Raw genomic sequence first — 21,170 nt, 5'->3', positions numbered from 1 at the left:
TGTTGGCTAGCGCTTGACCGAGCCGGCGTGACGACGGTATTTGACCATCAGGCGAAGAAAAGCTTTCGCTGCTTGCTGACCGCTTCCAGTCCAGAAGGCCCAGGCACGCCCTTGCGCTTGCTGTTGGCAGACCGAGGACGATTTGGCACCTCGGGAGTATTTGTTCTGGATCTCTGCGAGTCCCCCTGCGGTACAACGACAGGCACGGTCTGCGTCTGAGCAACGGCTTCTCTGATCGTTTGGCGTGACAGGCACAGGTCAATGTGGGCGTTGAAATTCCGATCATCAGCAGGCTGAGGCACAGCGCAGATCGGGCAGTCCCACGTTTCTTCTTGGTCCACCTGCTGCTGCGTCGCGGCTGCTTTGTCGGGTGTGGGAGGTGCACTGTTGAACTTGTATCGACCGAACGGCTCGTGCCAGTCTGCGCCACTTTCCCCGTTCCTCTCATGCTCCTGGCTGAGACGCTCGAGCTCTTCCATCTCCTCCTGCCTTTCCGCCCGTGCGGCCGCTTCGAATTCTTCGTCAGGCCACACTTCCCACTCCTCGCTACTGTCGGTCGTCCTCTCAGACTGCAAGCCCGGCTTAGCTGATCTCGGCTTGAAGAAGTTGCCATTGTCCTTCTTGGTGCTGATGAGATGTGTGCACCGTAGTCCCAATAGACGAAGCCTCATACCAGGAAATTCCTTCTCGAGCTTGGCGAGCATGGGCAAGGAGAAATCGTAGAGATCGTCAGCCAGGCTGACTGCCTTTGGCGGACAGACCTGGCGCGTGAAGACTTCGTATGTGTGAAGCTTGATTTTGAGGCAAAGCGTCCTACCTTTGACCTCTACTCGAGCCATATCCTTCTCCAGCTCTTCTGCAGTGTGCCGTAACTTGGCTCTGAGGTCCTCCTTTGACCATATATCACGAAAAGTGGATTCAGTGCCGACGCTCTTTCGCTCGTAGTCATCGGCAGGGTGTATATCGGTTCGACCAAGTCCCAGGGAAGTTTGTAGAAGGAACTGGTATGTTTTCTCGCCGAACAGCCGATTCAAGTAGGCACGATGTTGATGAATGTCCCCACAGGTCTTGATTCCGATGGCATCGAGTTCACGCTCAAGTACTCGACCGACGCCATTGACCTTGCGGACAGGCAGCTTGTCGATGAATGCCATGATAGCAGCACGGTCATTAGGAACACGAAACTGGCCATTAGGTTTGTTCTGATTAGAACATATCTTCGCAATCTTGGCATTTGGCGCAATACCGGCAGAGATAGTGATCTTGCACTTGTCCTTGACTTCATCTCGGAGCTGCTGAATGGCCTCTTCTGGTTCCATGTGATGCCTGTCGCAGTAGTCGGTGATGTTCATATAGGCCTCGTCGATGCTCGAACTTTCATATCGTGGATCGTACTCCGCCAAGATGGCTCTGACCTCTCTTGCTTTGGCCGTGTACTTCTCGAAGTTCAAGGGCACACAGATCAGTTGTGGACACAGCTTCTTTGCAACGAATCCAGCCATCGCACTTCTGCAACCGTACTTGCGGGCTTCGTAGTTGCATGTCGTCAGAACCCCGACGCCAACAGCCATGGGCACGTTTTTCAGCTCTGGCCGATCAATCTCCTCGACGGCGGCGTAGAAAGCATCACAGTCGATGTGAACGACATATTGTGACAAGTCTCGGGACAGCTCGAGGGTGGCGATGTAGTCGTCGGCTCTGCGGAGGTCATGTTTGAGATCTAGAGTCTCTAGATGTGCCTTGTTCTTGAAGATCTTCTCGATCTTCTCAGTCAAATTGCCATCCTTTTTCTCTTCATTGTTGAAGAATTTTGAGCCTTTGGATGCATCGTAAATGATCTCTGAGACCTTCTTCAGATCGACTCCATCCTGACCAGCTTTGGTGACGGACGGACCTAGCAGATGATGCTTCAAGGACTTCTGCTCCGCTTCCGGGACTGGCAGTGCCTCGATAGCGGCAGCAATCGCCTCTTTGCTGGGTGGGGCTTGGGCGTCATCGTCGGTGGCTGCGGTTTGAGTTGCGTTCTGTATGATCTCTTCTGCTTCTTCAGGTGTCATGATATCTTTCTTCGATCCATTGCGGGGTCTGCGGATGGAAGGCGGCAACGCAGGTTGTCGGTGCAGCGTTCCGTGGTACGTTGATGCAGTGATTGACGTCGGCACGACGGGCAATCGCGTACACAGTAAAGCCGCGTCGACTCCATTTTTGTCTTGGCACCAATCAAGGGCGACGGCGGCGCTCGTCCAAATGTGACCATCATCAACAGACCAGGACTCCGCTCCCAAGGGTTTCGATGAGGCCTAGATATCCGCATGCACGGACTTTGTGAAATGGTAGAGTCTGCACCTACCCGATGTCGTCCTCGAGATGCTCGACATGCCACACACGACAACGAGGGTACAGACTAGAATGCCCCCAGACAAACAGAATGCGAAGCCCTTCACCCCGTCGCTCAGCTCGAATTTCCGGGGTACCAAAAGTCCCTTGACCCCGAGACTTGCTGGCACCGGCCCTGGCTCCGGACAAAGTACGCCTGCGTCTGGACCGCGTCGTGAAGCCTTCGTCAGATCAAGGTCACCAGGCAAGGAAGAGCAACAGCAGCCGCAGCAACCCAACCTCGGCGGCAACATCACTCCACGATCCGCCGCTCGGAAATCGCGATTTGGGACAGAATCACCCTCGACGACACCCACCGCGAACCGGACCAATGTCGCGAGCCCACCTGTGCATTCACCGGGTGGTCAGAATGGCTTGGGCATCTCCGGCGCTCACGTAAGAGGAGCAACGTCGTTGAACGAAGTCGTGGCCTCAAACGTATCGCCGTCGCCATTGTATACCGCCACGCGAAGGGTTTCAAATACACAGAGTACTGTGACTACGCAAGACCCTGAAGCCTCGAAGTTCTTTCACGCCAGCGATGCGCGGCCTACGCAAGCACAACCGCAGCCCAAGCCTGATCAAGGACGGTTCTTCTATGTTGGCGGCACATCTAGCATATCATCGCCCAAGGCAGACCCGCCTGCAGGGGATGACAAGTTCTTCCATGCCAGTGACGCCAGGTCGCAGAGCCAGCCAAAGCCGACCCGACCAGAATTACATACACGAAGCACGGCAGGATCAGCGGCTTCACTACGATCAATTCAAGCAACAACCACACCACGCAACAACGTGCGCTCGACCTCGCCTGGGAAGACTGTCCAGTCAAGACCGCGGTCATGGGGCAAAGATGCGGCGCCCAGGCCGTTGAGTGGTATCATGTCGACTGCTACAGCTTCTACGCCGAATCGACGTGGCAGCGTAGGAAGCAACCTTTCCGCCAGCAAAGATGTACAGACTGCCCACAAGAAGACGATGAGTGCCACTTCCGTCACCTCAACACCCACAAGGAAAATGAGTGGACCACGACCTCTGCTCATACCAACACTGGAGCAGCGCCTAGGAGAGGCATTGAGCAATTCCACGGCCTCGACAATCTCCCTGCCAATTCCAACGGCATCACCAGAGACGTTGAGTGCACGATCGTTGTCACTAGGCTCGCAGATCTCAGACCGATCACTTTCGAACGCCAGACCATCAGCCGTCCAGCAATCGCCGGAAGTGGGCACAGTGCCCTCCGTGCCGTCTTCGCCGCGAAAGAGAGTTTCACTGTCACATTCAGTCGAAACATCCGCGCTGCCGCCAAATTCACCACCACTCCCTGCAACCGTTAAGCCTGCAGATCCAGCTGTCCAAGCCCGCCGAGAACGCAAAGTCCTTGACCTCGAAATCTCTAATTCCTCCCTCCTCGCCATCAACAAGACCCTCGAACGCGAGTTACGCAAACAGAACGGGGAACTCCGCCGGTTCCGCCGCCTGTCTCGCTCCGGTCGGCTCAGTGTTGCGCCCAACAACGCTCGCAATGTTAGCAACAGCACGCTCGGCACGCTGCCCGAGCTCCAGGACGAAGTGGAAGACGACTCCGAAGACGAAGACGAGCACTCCGACTCCGACGCCTCCTCCTCGGGCGACAATGACGACCTAGACTCCCTCCGCAGCAATCACTCAACCGGCGACCTCTCCTCACCGACAATTGAAACCACGAAACGCGCACGCCAGCGCCGCCGTGACGAAAAGCGCCTGCTCCTCGACCTCCACAAGCATCAACAAGCACTGCTGGCTTCCCAAAAGCTAAGCCAGAGTATCCGCCGGTGTCTCCTGTCGACTGAGGAGCTGATCCGTGATGGCGAAAAGGCGCTGGAATACAAGCCGGATCTGTTGATCGGCGGGCGGGTTCTCAGTCATGACGGAGCATTGCTCAGACCGGGGACGGCGGACTCTGCTGGTGAAGACACGGGAACCGCAACGCCGGCGATGGTGGCGGAAGAGGGGGCTAAGGGCCTTCTGAGTCCAGGGGTGGAGATTGGGGACTGGCTCGCCGGCGGCATGTGGGTGAGTCAGGGAGCCGGGAAGGTCGAGACGATGGTCGATGATGGATGATGACTGTGGTGAGATCGCGAAAGCGCCGATATGAGTTGACGCACCGAGGACATCCTCTGCTCAGCGCTCTTGCCTTTCTTCTGGTTTACCAAGATGATATTTTGTATATACCCCACTTCGCAGCGCTATATTGCAATTGAACCAAGTCCTATACGTACGACTATCCATGCCTCACCTCAATATCATGCCTGCTCTGATGATTGCTAGGTACCGTAGCTTGTTCAGCTTGAGGCAGTGAAAGTACGGCTGCGGCTACACGCCCAATGCGTCGTTCGCGTCCGAATTGCGACGTCATTCAAAATCTGGCCGCAAAGTGCGGCCTGCGTATTAGTGACTCGTGCTCAAGAGAAAGTCTTTCAATTACTTTCGATTTGCGTGTTTTCTGTTCTTGTGCTCCGGAGCCGCAAAGCACAAGTATCTTCACCTGAAGACTGCTCGTTGCGAGCCATTGCAACGGTCAACATGACTACCCTGACATAGCCCTCTTCTACAACATCCGTCGCTCACTCAACCCACGAATCCTGACAAAAACACCCGCCGGCCTCCACCTTCGTTAGACCGTCGCCGCAGCAATGGGTGTCACCAACCTCTGGACAGTCGTCTCCCCGACCGCGCGCCCAACCTCCCTCGCCTCCCTCAACCGCAAGCGCCTCGCCGTCGACGCCTCGATCTGGATCTACCAATTCCTCAAAGCCGTGCGCGACAAAGAAGGCAATGCCCTGCGCAACTCCCACGTCGTCGGCTTCTTCCGTCGAATATGCAAGCTACTGTACTTTGGCATCAAGCCTGTGTTTGTGTTTGATGGTGGCGCGCCAGTGCTGAAGCGGGAGACGGTGCGGAAGAGGCGGAGTCGGCGGGAGGGGAGGAGGGAGGACGCGGTGAGGACGGCGGGGAAATTGTTGGCTGTGCAGATGGAGCGGGTGGTTGAGGAGGAGAGGGAGAAAGAGAGGCGGAGGCGGGAGAGGGGGAGGGATGTTGAGGATGAGGATCGGGAGGAGGATGTGGGTGATGAGGGGCAGTTGGTGTATGTGGATGAGATCGGGATGGGGGAGGCGGAGAGGAGGAAGGGGCGAGCGGAGGGATTTAAGAGGAGGGATCAATACCATTTGCCGGATCTGGATGTGCGGATAGAGGATATGGGTGCGCCAAATGATCCGAGGATTATGAGCCAGGTCGAGCTGGAGGAGTACGCGAGGCAGTTTCACAGTGGGGAGGACATCAATCTTTATGATTTCAGCAAGATTGATTTTGAGAGTCCGTTCTTCTTGAGCTTGCCGGCGGGGGATCGGTATAATATTTTGAATGCGGCAAGGTTGAGGTCGAGGTTGAGGATGGGGTATACTAAGGATCAGCTGAATGGGATGTTTCCGGATCGTATGGCGTTCAGCAAGTTTCAGATTGAGCGAGTCAAGGAGAGAAATGAGCTCACCCAGAGGCTGATGCATATAAACGGCATGGCTGATGACTGGGACAGTGGTGGCAGGATTGCTGGAGAGAAAGGGAAGGAATATGTATTGGTCCGAAATGAAGGCGTGGAAGGTGGCTGGGCTTTGGGTGTCGTATCGAATAAGCTGGGTACGAGCAAGGGCATGGCCATTGATGTCGATGAGGAGTATGGCGATCAGGTCAAATCAGAAGAGGAGAGTGATGAGTTCGAAGATGTCGAGATCGAAGGCCTCAACCGGCTGCCAAAGAGCTGGAAACGCAAACGGGCACGGTCAGTCGACTACGACTATTCCTACGAGGATGCTGCGGAGCAAATCGCAAAGAAGCGAAAGGCGGTGTACGATGGTCGGAAAGCTGCGGCACAGAACCCTCCTCCGCGCACTGCACCGGTTGTTGCGGTCAATGGCGAAGACGACCCGTTGTTCGTTCCTCAGGAGCAGCCCGATGAAGATGACGACCTGTTCGAGGACGTTGATATTGGTCATGCCAACGACGCCGATGCGGAAGATGACTTGCAGAAGGCCATCGCAATGTCTCTGGAGGATGCTACAGGCGAGGGCGATGACACTCGGAATGGCCACACCAAGCTGGTCAGCGATGACGAGGACGATATGTTTGGAGCGGCCCTCGCTGCATCCCGGAAGTCGAAGCCAAAAGCTCAAAAGAATGGCAAGGAGTTGTCAAAGACTGCTCTAACAGGAGCAGCACCCAACTTCTCCGGTCCCTTGCCATTTGAGTCAATGAACCTGGGCCAGTCTCTGCTCGGAAAGAAGAAGGCGAAGAAAGTCGAAGAGAATCTGTCGGGTGGCTTCGACCGCAATTTGGGCGAAGATGCGTTCCGCAAAGAACGACCTCCACAGCCTGCACCATCCTGGTTCGACGCTGCACCTAAGACAAAAGACATGAAGCGCATGGAAGACGCAGACGATGGAGAAGATGGCGAGGATCATGTCACACACAACGATCAAGACAGGAGTCGTCGGGAGGTCCTGCATCGACACCCTACCCGCGAAGTCATTGATCTGGAGGCGGAAGGATCGACTCAGCCCAAGCCGAGTCAGATCGAATTGTCGAGCGACGATGACGACGACGATGATGCCGAGTTGCCTCAAGAACCACAGGCAGAGCCGGATGACTGGCAGCTACCAGAGCACGAGGAAGTAAAAGACGACATTCGCCGTCAGCGTGAGCGAGATGCCGAGGAAGAAGCAAGAGAAGCACGTTACGCTATGGCGCGCGAGATTGCTGGAGAATCAGACATGCCAGACGAGGTCTTACCTCCAGCTGTCCCTCAAGTTGAGCCTGCAAAGGACGTAATCCTGCAGCCCGAAGGTCAGGAAGTACCAGCAATGGACGAAGTGGCTGACAGAGTTCGAGAGAACCCACCATCGCCTACCTCGCAGCCGAATTACATTCCTTCCCCTAAGCCCGCGGAAGATCTGCCTCAACAAGCCGATGCCGACGAAGACATGGTAGAATGGTCTGCCTCCGAGCCCAACAGTCCGCTATTTGTGCCCGCACAAGCAGAAGACGACGACGACGAGTTCGAGGACGTCCCAATGAATGGAGTCCAGCCACCCACATTACTTTATCAAGAATCTACGAACGAGGCTTCGACCATGCCTCTTGACGCGAATCAGTACCTCATGCCAGACGAAGACGAACAGCCCTCAGCCAATGACGCAAATGCAAACGATCCCAGAGACATCAGCGCTGGCCCGACCGAGCCACAAATAGACGACGACTTCTCCGACTCCGACGAAGAACTCATGCGCCAACTCGCCAACGAGGTCGAAGAGCACGCCCGCTTCACCTCAGCCCTTACCAACCCACACAAGCAAACCTCCGCTTCCACCTCCAATGGTGCGACTGCTACCGACGCCGCCCTTCGCGACTACGAGCAAGAATTGAAGCAACTCCGCTCTCAACAGAAAAGTAATCTCCGTGACGCCGACGAGGTCACACAAACCATGATAACCGAATGCCAATCCCTCCTCTCCCTCTTCGGCCTCCCCTACATCACCGCGCCCATGGAAGCCGAAGCGCAGTGCGCCGAGCTCGTTCGTTTGGGTCTGGTCGATGGTATCGTCACCGACGACTCCGACATCTTCCTCTTCGGCGGGACACGTATCTACAAGAACATGTTCAATGCGCAAAAGTTTGTAGAGTGTTATCTTGCGAGTGATTTGGAGAAGGAGTATACCTTGACCAGGGAGAAGTTGATTCAATTTGCGCACCTGTTGGGGAGTGATTATACAGAGGGTGTGCCGGGGGTTGGGCCGGTGACTGCGCTGGAGATATTGACGGATTTTCCGTCGTTGACGGAGTTCGCGGAGTGGGTGACTGCAGTCCAACGGGCGGTCGTGTCTCCGCACCCTGCGACCGCGCTCGATGGGCTGTTGGGAACGCCATTCCGGCGGAAATTCAAGTCCCAAGCCACGAAGAAGCTCTTCCTGCCCAACGGATTTCCGGATCTAAGGGTCGACAAAGCGTACCTGGAGCCAGAAGTGGACTCGGATCCGAGCCAATTCCAATGGGGCGTGCCGGATCTGGAGAAGTTGCGAAGTTTCTTAATGGCAACGATCGGGTGGACGCAGGAGCGGACGGATGAGGTGCTGGTGCCGGTCATTAGGGATATGAATAAGCGGGAGAAGGAAGGGACACAGGCGAACATTACGAGGTGGTTTGAGGGAGGTGTCGGAGTTGGTGGGGACACGAGAGGCCGCGTACGGGCGGGTGGAGCAAACGCTGCTGCGGCTGCGGCTGCCGAAGACACGGCAGCGGGCTTAGGTCAGAGGAATAGGACTGGGGCTGAAAGCGGGCGGATGAAGAATGCTTTCAAGCGGTTGAGAGGCGAGGCGGAGCGGAAGCGCCGGGGTTTGGATGATGACTATGACGAAGAGGTGGATGGTGACGCGAGAGTCGACCGTGCTGAAAAAGCCGATGACATTGAGGCTACTGCAGAGCAGAACGGAAGCGATATCGCGGATGAAGTCGAGAGTCTAACAGCCGACGACTCTGCTGCACCCAAAAAGAAGAAGGAAGCGGGCAGGTCCAGGGCGACCACGTCCCGCAAAGCGAAGAAAGCAGCTTCTTCGGATGATGCAAGCCATGATGATGAAGAGGGCACTGCAGACGACGAGAGCTATCAGCCGTCGTCAGGCAGGAAGAAGCAGCTCCCTGGCCGCGCTCGAGGCGGCGGGCGGCGGAAAGCAAAAGCAGTGTAGCCAAACAGTGTCATGAGCTCGGTCTCGTTTCTGAAGTCCTTCATCTTTGTGGCCTGGTTGACTCCTGCTCACGCTGTCCGAGAGCGTCCATGCGGTTCTGCCTTTGTATTCCGCGCCTGTGCATACCTTCCTTGTCCAAGATCCAGCTCCTGCCAGTCGAGGGACCTTGGTCGCCACCCTCTCCGTGATGCAAACGACAGCTTGAAATTAGCAAGAGCTATCGAAGCCATCGGTGGCAGGTGAGACTCGCTACCCGCTCTTGTCATCCGGTCTGACTTATATCCGACCATTTATGGCTGTCATCCGGTCTGCCGTACGACCACGAGGAATACTGTTCTTTGTTTCCCTCCAGCTCACACCTTACATCACTCGCTCTTTACTCACCCGCCAAGCTCCCTAATAGCATCCAACAAGCCCACTGTCTCAGTCGGACTCGCAATCCACGCACAACAACATGCACTCCTGGCCTTGAAATCATTCCCACCGCCGGACAAGAACTGATCACCCACGTGCAACGTCTGGCTCGGCAAGATCCCACCGAACCACTTCTGACATGCCTGAACTCCCAAGCTCTTGTCGCCGATATCAAGGAACACATCCGCGCCACCGTTGAAGACGGTGAAGGGGATATGGGCATGAGATGGTGGCTCTGATGACGAAGTAGTGGCCTTCGGCGAGGCAGATTTAGAATTGACCGTCGGCAGTGTTGGTAGTGGTGGAAGACGGGATGACTCAATGACCTGCTGCACGACTAGGACAGTCTCTTCGAGCTGCTCGCGTGTGAGCTTCTCGCTTTGGTCCGCGGCATAGATCCCGACGGCGCGCTCTTTGCGTAGGACCTTGGCCTTGAGCTGGAGAGTCTTGATGCATGATTTGAAGGCGCCTTCAGCGACGTCTAGAAGCTGTTGTATGGCCGCTTCGTTCCAGTCGTGCATGGCTTCGAGAATCCACTCGCGGCGTGGGATGTGCCGGAGGAAGTGATCAGCGGAGTCATCGTACACGAAGAGGAAATTGCTTTCGCCTCCCATAATTATTAGATTAGACTTCTGCTGTGGCGTTAGGGTTGAGTCGAAGCGAATCGCAAGTAACAGGCCGGACAGGCGGGCGAAGTAATTCTTCGGCTCGGTGTAGCCGGCGGCTGTAACGATGCCAATACGGACGTCGCGTGAGAGAAAGTAGATCAGCCGGTCGATGACTGGATCTTTCTCCCGTGAGATCAGACTAGCGCCATCATCATAGAGTGTGACGTCTCCGTCGAAAGTGAGCAGTTTCAGTTGTGAAGGTCCTGGTGTAAGAGAGGAGTTGTCTCTGCTAGGGTGTTGAGGCTTGACCAAAGACAAGATCTGGGCTGTGTTGAGGATGAGGCGGATGTCATTGAATGACGGTGGTACGAAGCGGCGGCTTGATATTGCTCGAAGCGCATCTTCGTGCTTGAAGGCGTCTTCTAAAGCGAGTGGCGTGAAGAAGGTGCTTATGCTTGGGACCAGCATAGATAGTTTAGACCGAGGCTTGAAGCCAGGAGGTGTGTTGGCTTGGTGGACGATATGGTCACTGATCAGATCCTCCACGTCGCGAAAGATATCAGCATATCGCTGATGGGCTGACCTGGCCATGTTGGCCATTGTACTGGTGTGGGAGTCGACATGCTCCTCGTAAGCGGCGGCTGGCTTGGAATTCAGTACGAAGGGAACCGCCAAAAGGCCCTTGATCCATTCTATGAGCTGATCCCTCCGATGAGTCTGTAGGTGGTATGTCAGTGGTATTTGCATGATTGGACCTCACTCAGCTTACCTTGAGGGCGTACTCGACTCTATATCGGGTGGTCATACCTGGCCCACGCTTTGCTGTTTGCTGTGTAACGGATTCTGTTGTTGATGGCGTCCCCGGCAGACCGCAGTAAGGCTATCGGATTTATCTAGAAGCGGCTGGGCAGTGTCGTAGTGTCCAATGCAGAAAGATCAACCTGACTTGGGAATACTTGAGTATCTGCCGTTGACCGTCTGAAAGGGAAATGCTTGAAATGAAGTCGGACAAATGTCTTGGCGCAGCACCCTCCAAGCGGCTGGTGTTGAGATGATCGCAATTGCTCCTTTCCTATACTCGCGATGATTGCGGTCCGGCTGCTGCAAAGGGAGCGTATGTTTCGTCGACACTGGAGTGCTACCGCTCGGCCCAGTTCTTGGTTTGCCCGAAGCATATCTGTTGTCTGGTTTTGGATATATTTGCATCTAGGTCGCTCGGCCGTGTTCAAGCATCAGATCCTAGGTAATGTCCCGCCAGGACATCACTCGAACTATGATGGATATCGGTGTGCTGCACTGACCGGATCACAAGACCAGCAGAGGTACAATGTACGAAGCAGACGTACGCACATCATGTGCAAGCACAGAACACATTCGAGCACTCAACTCTATGACACCGTAATCGAAGTCTCGCAGAAGCTCGCCCTGTCAAGTAGCAGCAGGTGCCAGCTTGGCATGGCAAGTGATATTCCTCTGAACGGCTTTGATGATGGATGCAGGAAAAAGAAAAAGGCGGAAAGAGGTCAAGGGCAGATCAACTACTTATACCTATTCATCAAACCGAAGATCCGGCGCAAACCGAGAGGAGCACTTCACTGACTCAGTCAAGAGATATTCACTGTCCGCTGCATAAGCCAAACCCGGTTGTTGGTGGATATCATTGAGCAGATAGGACATTGAGAGCCAAGTGAACGACTTCCGAACACGAGACGTTCGACGCCCATTTTCCGTGACTACAGACCATGCGTGGACTCCAGTCATTCACGGCAGGCTGACAACTCTCACCAGGTCAAATACCACATTGGGATCCAAGAGCGCTGCATCCAAACCGAAGAGGTGTTCCTCGACTCTTCTATGTCTGATTTGCCATCCGTGGCCGACCACGCCCCTCTATGCTGCACCTGGCCCCAGGATGCGTTCTTTCGGGCGACTGTACAGATCAGACGGACAGAACCTCCACGTCGCCTGGAACTTGCTCCCATACCACCAAACCAGGATCTGAGAACAAAAATGTCAGCCAACAAACCAAGTAACGACTTCCACCACGCTCGAACAACGCCTTGCGCGCCTGTCCGTCATCACAGCGGACGACTCGCAGCCTCAGGCTCAGGAAGGACTCACCATTTTCACCAGCCCCGGCATCGGCGGGAAGAAATGTTTGCCGCCCTCAAACGTCGCATCGTGACATCCTAGGATGAAAGGTACCAGCTTGTCCCGCGAGGCACCATCCATCGCTTTTTTCTTCCCTTCATCCAGAATCCTCCTCGCCACCGCATTATCGGTATTCTCCATAGCCAAGATCCTGTCAACCTCACTGTTCAGGTGGCTTGTCAACGGGGGCACGAACCCATCCAACACCTTGAACAGCTCCTGACTGTTATACGCTTCTGGTGTTGTTGTCCTGGCATACTCCCCTAACTTGTCCAGCCCATCGTGGAACTCCCTATGCTCCGCAACGTTTTCCAAGAGATCCTTCCGATTAGTGGCTTCAGCCCAAGGCGGGAAGATGAAGGACTCCTCGCCTTCATGGTGATGGTGAATGAGGTCAACAGAAACGGCGCAAAAGTGGAGAAAATCGCGAATGTCCTCGGCCTTTGTGACATGTTGCGCGTAGTAGTAGATGCTGTTGATCGCACGAATCAAGCAGTTGTGAACGAGCACCATCTCGACGGCCATTTCGACGGCGGCGTGGCTGCCTGGTGGGCAGGGAGGCGTGGGTATCACGGGGATGGGTTCACGGGTTGGGCCGGTGGCCATGATTGTCGCCTAGCTTGGGTCTCTTGGTGGGAGGAAGTGAGAGGCGAGTTGGCTGCCCTACCTTATACATGTTCTGGGTCGCCGCCTTGTATATGTGCTGCGGCGTAGTGCAAGCCTGTTGCGGCTAAGGTTCGGGGGCCGTGTTGCAACGATACGCGTATGGGTCACATTAGGGACGACACGACGCGCCAGTAATGTCAGGCGAGCGCTACATTTGACCATTCTGGAAGGCGTTGCATAGATAGCCGAGTCTGGGGCCAGAAACACAGTACACGCTGGTGTTGTATACTTTAGCGCAACATTGCAAATCTTGGAAGAACAGCTTGGTAAGTCAGCAAAGAGATATTCCACCGTTGGTTACCCCACGTGCGAGGTCCCTCTAGGCAGGTGTCCCCACGTTTTAGAATAACGTCGGTTAGTCCCCATGCCATGACCGGGCAAGCATCTGTGCAAGCATCTGTACAAGACTTGACATTGATGGTAATGTGCTTTTCATACATACGTGACTATGGCCCCTCCCCTTGACACACACCTCATCAGCCCTGCAACTCATTCTGAATCCCGCCAATCGTGATACTCTTGATCGTCGTGTACTCATCGATGCCGTACTTCGAACCTTCTCTCCCGAACCCACTCTCCTTGACGCCTCCGAACGGCGAAGCTGGATCTGATATCAGTCCCGTATTGACACCCAACATCCCACACTCCAACGCTTCTGCCACCCTGTATATTCTTCCGACATCTCTGCTGAAGAAGTACCCCGCCAGCCCGACCTCCGCAGCATTAGCGAGCTTGACGACCTCCTTCTCCGTCTCAAACGGGAACAAAGGCGCCACAGGACCGAACGTTTCCTCGGATGCGATCTTCATGTCCGATGTGACGCCCGTAAGTACGGTAGGCGAGTAGAAATTCGCGCCTAAATCAGGCAGCGCCTTCCCACCAATAGCAACCTTCGCGCCCTTGCTCGTGGCGTCGTCGATATGCTGCTGCACCTTCGTCACCGCACGATCATGAATGACAGGACCGTGCGTGACGCCGTCGTCGAACCCGTAGCCGACGTGGAACTGCCCGACCTTCTCGGTGAATTTCTTCGCGAATTCGTCGTAGATGCCTTTTTGCACGTAGATCCGGTTCGCGCACACGCAGGTTTGGCCTGAGCTGCGGAATTTACATGCGATGGCGCCGGCGACGGCGGCGTCGATGTCCGGGCAGTCGTCGAAGACTATGAAGGGTGCGTTTCCGCCGAGTTCGAAGGAGAGTTTCTTGAGCGTGCTGGAGGCTTGTTTCATTAGGATCTTGCCGACGTTGGTGCTGCCGGTGAAGGAGACCTTTTTGATGCGCGGGTCCGTGGTTAGGAGCTCGCCGATCTCAGCTGTGTGTTTCTGGGCGGTGATGATGTTCACTACGCCCTTGGGAATGCCGGCTCGTCGGCCGAGTTCGGCGAGGGCGTTGGCTGTGAAGGGTGTTTCGGCGGGCGATTTCGCGACGACCTGCAAACTGATTAGCCTTGTGTCGGGAGAAGGGCGTAGGCTGGAAGGTAGGATTGTGAGGCTAGCTAGAGCAGCTTCCTTGTCCGAGACATTTGCTCGGGTGGTCTTCAATGCAACGCTCGTTTCCGGTCACAAGTCTGACCTTGAGGGAGCAACTTACGGTGCAGCCGGCTGCTATTGCTGGGCCGATCTTTCGCGTTATCATAGCAGCGGGAAAGTTCCACGGTGTAATTAAGCCAGCGATGCCGACGGGCTGGCGTATCGTCATGATGCGGTTGCCGGGAACTGAAGCGGGAATCACGTCGCCGTATAGTCTCGGGGCCTCTTCGCTGAACCAGTTGAAGAAGTTGGCTGCGTATGCTACTTCGCCTTTTGCGTCTGCTAGTGGTTTGCCGTTCTCCCAGGTGATTAGGCTGTTTCAGAGCATTTTCGTCAGCTTTGGCTCGAGAGATGATCATGCAATGGAAAATCGCATGGGAGAGGCGGCAGTCATGGCTCGCGAGGACCTGGTGTGCGTGCTCAAGCCAATGCTCGTGTCATCGCTCAGTTCCCAATACAAGCTGACCAGGGTACTCACGTGGCTAGGTCATCTGCGTTCTCCTGCATCAGGTTGAACCATTTGCGTAGCAAGGTCGAGCGTTCTCGCGGCAGAGTCTTGCGGAACGAGATCAATGCCTCCTCTGCGGCGTCGACTGCCTTGGTTGCATCGTCCTTGTTGAACTCTGCGCACTTCCCAATCACCTTCCCTGTGCCAGGATCATGGACCTCAAACGTCTCGCCGGAGCTGGCGGAGACGAACTCGCCATTGACGAAGCTCTTCTCGATGAACAGAGAGGGATCTTTTAGTTTCGGAACGGTGTGCATGCTGGCGAGGAAGCGGAACGTGGACGGTGAGCGGAGGTTCAGCTGGTGCTGGAATGGGCGGGTGCGTGTCGAGGATAGCAGGGTGCGGAGGGACGAGGCCATGGTGGGATGGTTTGCGGCGGATGTGGTGTATTATATCATCGTCATCAGCCCAGACTCGGCCTACGTGTGGTTCTACGAACCAAGATGAGCAGGAGCAGGGAGCCGTTCAACCATGACGGCTCGAAAGCTTTTAGATTCGGAAGTGCTCAAGTTGCCTATGATTCACTCGAGCAGTGACCGGCATGCTGCCGGTTGACATCACAGGCGCTGACTAACCTGAATAGGCACTTACAGGGGACGTGTGGGGAAATCCGGGTTCTTGAATGTGTACTCTTGAGGCCGAGCTCAGACGAAGGTAATGCCTGAAGGCAGATGTTTTATGAGGGCACTGAGCCTCGTTGTGCTGGTATTTCTATCGACACCGATCCACATCGCGGGACTGTACGGAGGTGCCCTCGCGCCCTGGCGTCCGTTGCCTGCGACACCTCGCCACCCTCCAGTCTCCGAAGGGCGTTCTCTTGTATCTGCTCATCACTGTCGCCTGCCAATATTCTACCAGTGGCCGTAGACTAATATCGCTGAGTCCTCTCTCGTGTGCTGTGACTCCACGATTGTACAAGGAAAAGAATATGTCAGCTCGTGGCGAACTCTCCACGAGCAAATCTCGGACCGGGAACGCTTCCCGGCTGCCAAATTCCGGGCACCACGACTTGTTTCGAGGAACACCGTGCTGGCCGGCCTATCTTGACCTCACGAGGCAACTTCCACTTTGATTCACTTTACGCCTTGGCGGGTTAGTAGAAGTCCCATGGTCGGCTCTGGTCCTACTGAGCTGCCGCGGCGTTGTTCTCCACGGCCTCATTTGCAGCTGCTGCCAGTTGAGCTGCCATCGGCGTGATTTGGACGCCAGTCGTTTCAATTCGGATCTTGAATTGATTTTCAATATAGCCTTCGAGCTCGTCACACTTGAGCACCGTCTGTCTCATGCTCTTATTCTTGAGGAAAGATGGTTGTGACTTGCCACAAACGATGCTGATGTTGGCCAGTCGGTCGATCAGCTGTTTGTCGTTCTCGTCGACGTTGACGGCAAAGGTCAATTGACAGTCCTGGCGACAGTTAGCATCAGCACAAGCAATAGTGAAATTCGACTTACACAACTCCAAGCTAAGCGTCGTTGGATGAGAGGCTCCTTCGGCTTGGTCAACTGGTGTATTAGGTCCTCGAGACGGTCACCACTGCCTAGCTCCCTGTTGTCGTCATCGAGACTGCCGAGTGGGGGAGGCGCGAGGTTGTAAGGACGACGATCGTTGGGCGATCCTTGACCTGATGGTGGAAGATGCGTCAGTGTACCTGCAAAACTGGCGAGTTGAGCCATTTCGATGGCTGTCATGTAGGGTTCCATACCATTCTGGGAGAATGAGTTGGGGTCTGAATAACCCGCATTGCTAATGGACGGATCGATGAGGTTGTGGTTCATGGGCAGCTCTTGTCCAGGAACTGCCAAGTACATGTCAGTGGGACTGAGGCTAGGGGTTGGCAGATAGGTCTGCGTACGCGTCGAAGGAGGCTGATCGGCAAGCACATGTCTGCCGTTACCAGCGTCCTTGATGATGCCCTCCTGTAGCGCCCAATTGGTGAGATCTTCATCCTCGCGCTCTTCCTTTGAGTCAATGATGTCTCGGGAGAAGTGGCCGCCGACGTGTTCCATTCGATCATTCCAGCTTCCATCGCCCTCGAACACACGACCGCAGAAGCCACACGTGCTTCGCATGGGAGGTTTGCGCTTTTCCATCCAGCAGCGTTGACGAACACTTTCCAGGGTGTCCTCGAAGGCTTTCCAATCTGCACTACTTTCTTGACCGGCAAAGGCGACTGATCCAGGGCCACTATCCGGTTTGTGCATTCGACGGTGGTGTTGAGTGAAGAGATCCTTGCGATTGAAGTCATTGTAGACCCGCTTGTGGCCTGGAACTCCAGGGTTGTACTCCGGATTGCAAGGACCTACATCGCAACGATAGAAGCCAAGCTGTAGGTGTTGAATTGACACATGTCGCTTCCATTCATTCTTCGAGCTGAGTGCTACGTCGCAGCCGTAGTGACTGAATGAACAGATGAATTTCCGCTTGGCCGGCTCGGATCGCTTTGCACCAGATCCGGGGCTTTTCCGAGCTCGAGGCTTTACAATACGGCCGGGATTGGAACCTGAGTCCGAGATTGAATGCAGTGAGTCTTTACGCGGTCGCGCCTTGAGTGGGCGATCGGTTGGACTGCCTCGCAGAGCCGCCGCAATGTCATGCTGGGCGATGTTTGTTCCTGGGCTGTTGTTCATTACCGCCGAGTCTTGGGGTTCTGGTGGCAAAGTTAGCGAGGTGTCATTGCAGCAAAACTTTACGTGTCGATTCAGATTCGTGCCACGCAAGCATGGACACGCGACGACCTCGGCATATCATCTTGAGCGCCTGTAAACATCGCAAGGAAGTCAGTGAACTTACTTGAGATGAGAAACTGATGGAAGTCAAGCCTCGTTGGACTGGGGATGTCGAAAGGCTGTGCGACAGCCTGAACAGCAAGGCGACGACTCCTTAGATCGATCTATTCTCCGAAACTACCTCCCGGAAGTTGTCGCAAAGGGTCACGAACGCATCGCAGGTTGAGCGGTGATGAGGGCCTGAGCTGTGCGGCAAGATGAGATGGTCGTTGTAACAGTGGACGGAGACAAGCCGAGCTTGAAATTTGAGCGACGGCTCGCGCCAAGGAAATGGCTCTGCGGCAAAATGGTTCGGGCAAGTGCTCAGAAATCGAATAGAAAGTTCTTCACGTGTCGCCAGATACTTTGAATGCGTGAGAGGGTCAGGAGACAATCACGAGCGGCTTCGCAAGTCTCAGCACACCTTGCGAGTCTATCGTCACTGCTACGAAATCGAATATGTGAGAAGGGGAGAAAGAGGGCAGGTGGGCAAGAAGCATCGGCCAGCCTTCTCCATATCTCCCGGGCCCGTTCCTGTCTCGTTCGCCCTGGTGGCTGTGCATCTGGCTTGGCCTGGCTGATCGCGTTATAGGCCGAGGTGATTCAGTTAGCTGCTTTTTGCACCTGCAGGGAGGACTCTGGTGGGCTTCAAGCGTGCAGTAGCGATGCATTGTTGCCACTCTCACGGGAGTTGCCTCGATATTGCCATGTGCTTATTACACGGGAGCTCCCCTCGACCATGTCGGTCCCGATGGGCGGCACGTAGTCGCTAACAAATATGGCCCTCACTATCGGGTCTGAAGCAGGTATCTACGCTTTCGTGAGAAGTTGCCAGTCTTCCTCTTCAAGCCTGTGGTCTGGTCTCATGTTATGCTGGCCTCGAGAGCCAGAATGGCACGCTCGATGAGAGCTCGGGAGGGGCTAGCAGACTGCTGGTAGTCGCTATAGTGGAATACAGTACGGTCTTATCGAGGACTTACCACGGCATTTCGACTCGATCTTTAGGCGCTGATGGCCGAAAGTGAGGGATACTACACTCCCCGCTTCTGGCCACCGAATCACCATAGCTCTTGAACCACCTCTTGAGTGTTGACGAGGCTCCATCTATGCGTGTAACACGAAGGCGGCAAGTATTGCGGCCTGGCTGGTTGGCTAGATGTAAGCCGGCATTTTGTGCATGTCACCTGGCGACCAGGCTGATTATATGCTTGGCCGGCGAGGTCAGATCTGGTAAATTCTAGCCAATCTACCTAAGCTGCCTCTTCAGCAGTCCCATCATCGATTTGCGCGGGTTCCTCGTCTGCTGGCACAGGCACATCGACCTCTGGAGCGCCGCTGATACCTCCATCGTCAATGTCCATGGCTCCGGGTGGTGCGAATTCGGCATCGTCCTCGCCCTCGTTCTCTGCTTGGCTCTCAGCAATATCTTCACCGTTCGCTTGAGGCGCATCATCTGCACCGTCGATCTGTGGTATGGGCGTGCCAGCGGCCGAACCGACGTCTTCCGTGGCGCTGGCATGGCCGTTCGTGGAGGGCTTCACCTCTTCCGCTTCTGACTGTACGGGCTCTGCCTCGACCTCTTCTGCAGGTGGTGTTTCTTCGCCTTTCAATGCCTTGGTATTTACTCCGTCCTTGATCTTCTCACACAATTCGAAGCGACGGCCAACCAAAGCACTTGCTCGTAGTGCGCGCCACAGCGAGCCTTGGATCTTCTCCTGCAGCTCCTTCTTCTCTTCGTCCGTCGCGAAGTCTTCGTCCAGCTTTGCGGCCTCAATCTCGTTGTAATAGTCTTCTAGGCTGCGAATGTCCTCTCTCTGGCTCGGATGTTTGAGTGCCTCGAGAGGCTCAGCATGCGCCAAGAAGTCGAAGTCTTGTGCACCAGGAGGATTCGGAAAGGGTCGTTTTCCTGTCGTCTCAAGAAGAGACCGCTGGGAAGTCATGAATACGTCCACTCCAACTGCAGGCTTCTGAATTGGTGGACATGCACTAGCCTTCCACCTTGCCCAGTTCTTGTCCCGACTAAGTACGGTGTCGACCATTCTGTAATATGACTTGCCATCATTTCCGGGGCCTTGTTGCTGCAAGAATCCTGCGATGGCGTTGCGCGTGGTCTGACAGTATTTGACATCCTCATCCGACAGTGTGAAGCCGTACAAGACTGAATTATTCGTCAGGCCTTGGTTCTTAGCCTTCGCAGAGGGTGATAGCGATAGCAGAAAGTCGAGCATAATCAGGGCTTGTGCTAGGATGTGCCGTCGAAAAGCAACATCATGAACCTCGAGGTCGAACAGATCCCGGTTGGTCAGATACTTCGGGTTGTATGGCTGTGATGTCGTCGCTCCATCTGTTTCGCCACGTTTCCGCTTGGTACCACGGTCTGGAGCCGCGGAACTGCTGGCTGTGTTGGCGGAGAGCGCCTTGAAGCAGGCCAGCACAGCCGCCATACCATCCTTAAACTGCTTCAGGCCTGTTGGCTCAAACAAAGTCGTTGGCTGAGAGAAAAGATTCTGCAGCGACCAGAATTGCGGATAGAGACTGTCCAGATCTGGAGGCGCGAGCTTGGTGTCTGGCTTCGATCTCGCAGGCAAAGGTGTGTTCCTGCCAGTCTTTTGCGTCGTGTCCACATCTACCCCAGAAGCCGGTGTACGCGCGCCTGACGACGAAGGGAAGCCACCCTCGACGTCGACATCCATCGGCTTCACAGCATCGGCCGAGGGTTTCTGGTCCGCATCAAAATGCGTGACATTTTCTGTGTGAAACACTCCTCTCAAGTTGACTGAGCTTCGATCCCCGAGCGGGAAGCTTTGGAAGAGAAAGATGAATACTCGACCACAGAAGACAGTATCCTCCGCTCGTGACAGACGCCGCAAGAGTTCATTGCAGCACCGCAGTATGACCAGTGTCTTTCTGTCGAAATTCTTGGCGGTCAGTCTCTCTCTTCTTGACTCAAGATAGTCAAACACTCTCCTACATCCGCTGACAGTCTGGCTATCGAGGAGGTTCTCGATCATGAGGAAATTCGAGGCTGGTTCGGAGAGGCCATGATCGGCGAGGATGGTGGTGATGTCGAGGAGGTACCACACCTCGATGAACGCGGGCTCGGTGATTGAGATGGCGGAGATCAGATCGAAGAGCAGCTCGCGGAGAGCAGTGTCGACGGGCGAATGATCCACAGTCCATTGGACGTTATTGTGGCGTGTCCATATTCTCCGTATGTCTTCGAGTAGATTTCCGCACTCGCCGTCGCTGACAGCAGAGTCCCGTGAGCTGCCTCTACGGTCGACTAGTGACTGTAAATGGCTCTCCAAGCACTGTCGACACGCAGCGACTTCATCGCTCGACATTGGCGCGGCTGCAATTGGGCATCTGCACGACGACG

The 21,170-nt window shown here is 55.1% G+C and overlaps 8 protein-coding genes across 8 annotated transcripts; 2 read left to right on the top strand and 6 right to left on the bottom strand.

Moving 5' to 3' along the window:
- Positions 1 to 47: 47 nt before the first annotated feature.
- Positions 48 to 2,057, bottom strand: AB675_3486 (DNA polymerase kappa; the record flags this gene model as incomplete). The annotated part of the gene is made up of 1 exon (XM_018143539.1): positions 48 to 2,057. The coding sequence occupies one exon, from the start codon at positions 2,055 to 2,057 to the stop codon at positions 48 to 50; it is 2,010 nt and encodes a 669-aa protein (XP_017999548.1).
- A 319-nt stretch (positions 2,058 to 2,376) lies between these two features.
- On the top strand, positions 2,377 to 4,476 carry AB675_3485 (uncharacterized protein; the record flags this gene model as incomplete). The annotated part of the gene is made up of 1 exon (XM_018143538.1): positions 2,377 to 4,476. One exon carries the CDS (start codon positions 2,377 to 2,379, stop codon positions 4,474 to 4,476), a length of 2,100 nt encoding a protein of 699 aa, XP_017999625.1.
- Positions 4,477 to 5,048: 572 nt separating this feature from the next.
- AB675_3484 (DNA repair protein rad13) lies at positions 5,049 to 9,149 on the top strand (the record flags this gene model as incomplete). The annotated part of the gene is made up of 1 exon (XM_018143537.1): positions 5,049 to 9,149. The coding sequence occupies one exon, from the start codon at positions 5,049 to 5,051 to the stop codon at positions 9,147 to 9,149; it is 4,101 nt and encodes a 1,366-aa protein (XP_017999754.1).
- Positions 9,150 to 9,529: 380 nt separating this feature from the next.
- Positions 9,530 to 10,976, bottom strand: AB675_3483 (IMP-specific 5'-nucleotidase 1; the record flags this gene model as incomplete). The annotated part of the gene is made up of 2 exons (XM_018143536.1): positions 9,530 to 10,888; positions 10,941 to 10,976. 2 exons carry the CDS (start codon positions 10,974 to 10,976, stop codon positions 9,530 to 9,532), a joined length of 1,395 nt encoding a protein of 464 aa, XP_017999583.1.
- A 1,085-nt stretch (positions 10,977 to 12,061) lies between these two features.
- On the bottom strand, positions 12,062 to 12,928 carry AB675_3482 (uncharacterized protein; the record flags this gene model as incomplete). Its single annotated transcript, XM_018143535.1, has 2 exons — positions 12,062 to 12,169; positions 12,293 to 12,928. The coding sequence occupies 2 exons, from the start codon at positions 12,926 to 12,928 to the stop codon at positions 12,062 to 12,064; spliced, it is 744 nt and encodes a 247-aa protein (XP_017999718.1).
- Positions 12,929 to 13,464: 536 nt separating this feature from the next.
- Positions 13,465 to 15,384, bottom strand: AB675_3481 (uncharacterized protein; the record flags this gene model as incomplete). The annotated part of the gene is made up of 3 exons (XM_018143534.1): positions 13,465 to 14,418; positions 14,579 to 14,831; positions 14,996 to 15,384. The coding sequence occupies 3 exons, from the start codon at positions 15,382 to 15,384 to the stop codon at positions 13,465 to 13,467; spliced, it is 1,596 nt and encodes a 531-aa protein (XP_017999505.1).
- A 764-nt stretch (positions 15,385 to 16,148) lies between these two features.
- AB675_3480 (uncharacterized protein) lies at positions 16,149 to 17,653 on the bottom strand (the record flags this gene model as incomplete). Its single annotated transcript, XM_018143533.1, has 3 exons — positions 16,149 to 16,430; positions 16,478 to 16,821; positions 16,879 to 17,653. The coding sequence occupies 3 exons, from the start codon at positions 17,651 to 17,653 to the stop codon at positions 16,149 to 16,151; spliced, it is 1,401 nt and encodes a 466-aa protein (XP_017999630.1).
- A 1,388-nt stretch (positions 17,654 to 19,041) lies between these two features.
- On the bottom strand, positions 19,042 to 21,135 carry AB675_3479 (THO complex subunit 1; the record flags this gene model as incomplete). Its single annotated transcript, XM_018143531.1, has 1 exon — positions 19,042 to 21,135. The coding sequence occupies one exon, from the start codon at positions 21,133 to 21,135 to the stop codon at positions 19,042 to 19,044; it is 2,094 nt and encodes a 697-aa protein (XP_017999513.1).
- Positions 21,136 to 21,170: the final 35 nt, after the last annotated feature.

Source organism: Cyphellophora attinorum (genome assembly GCF_001299255.1).
Source record: "Cyphellophora attinorum strain CBS 131958 chromosome Unknown Contig14, whole genome shotgun sequence".
NCBI classification, from domain to species: Eukaryota; Fungi; Ascomycota; class Eurotiomycetes; order Chaetothyriales; family Cyphellophoraceae; genus Cyphellophora; species Cyphellophora attinorum.
This window is presented reverse-complemented; position numbering and strand designations above follow the sequence as displayed.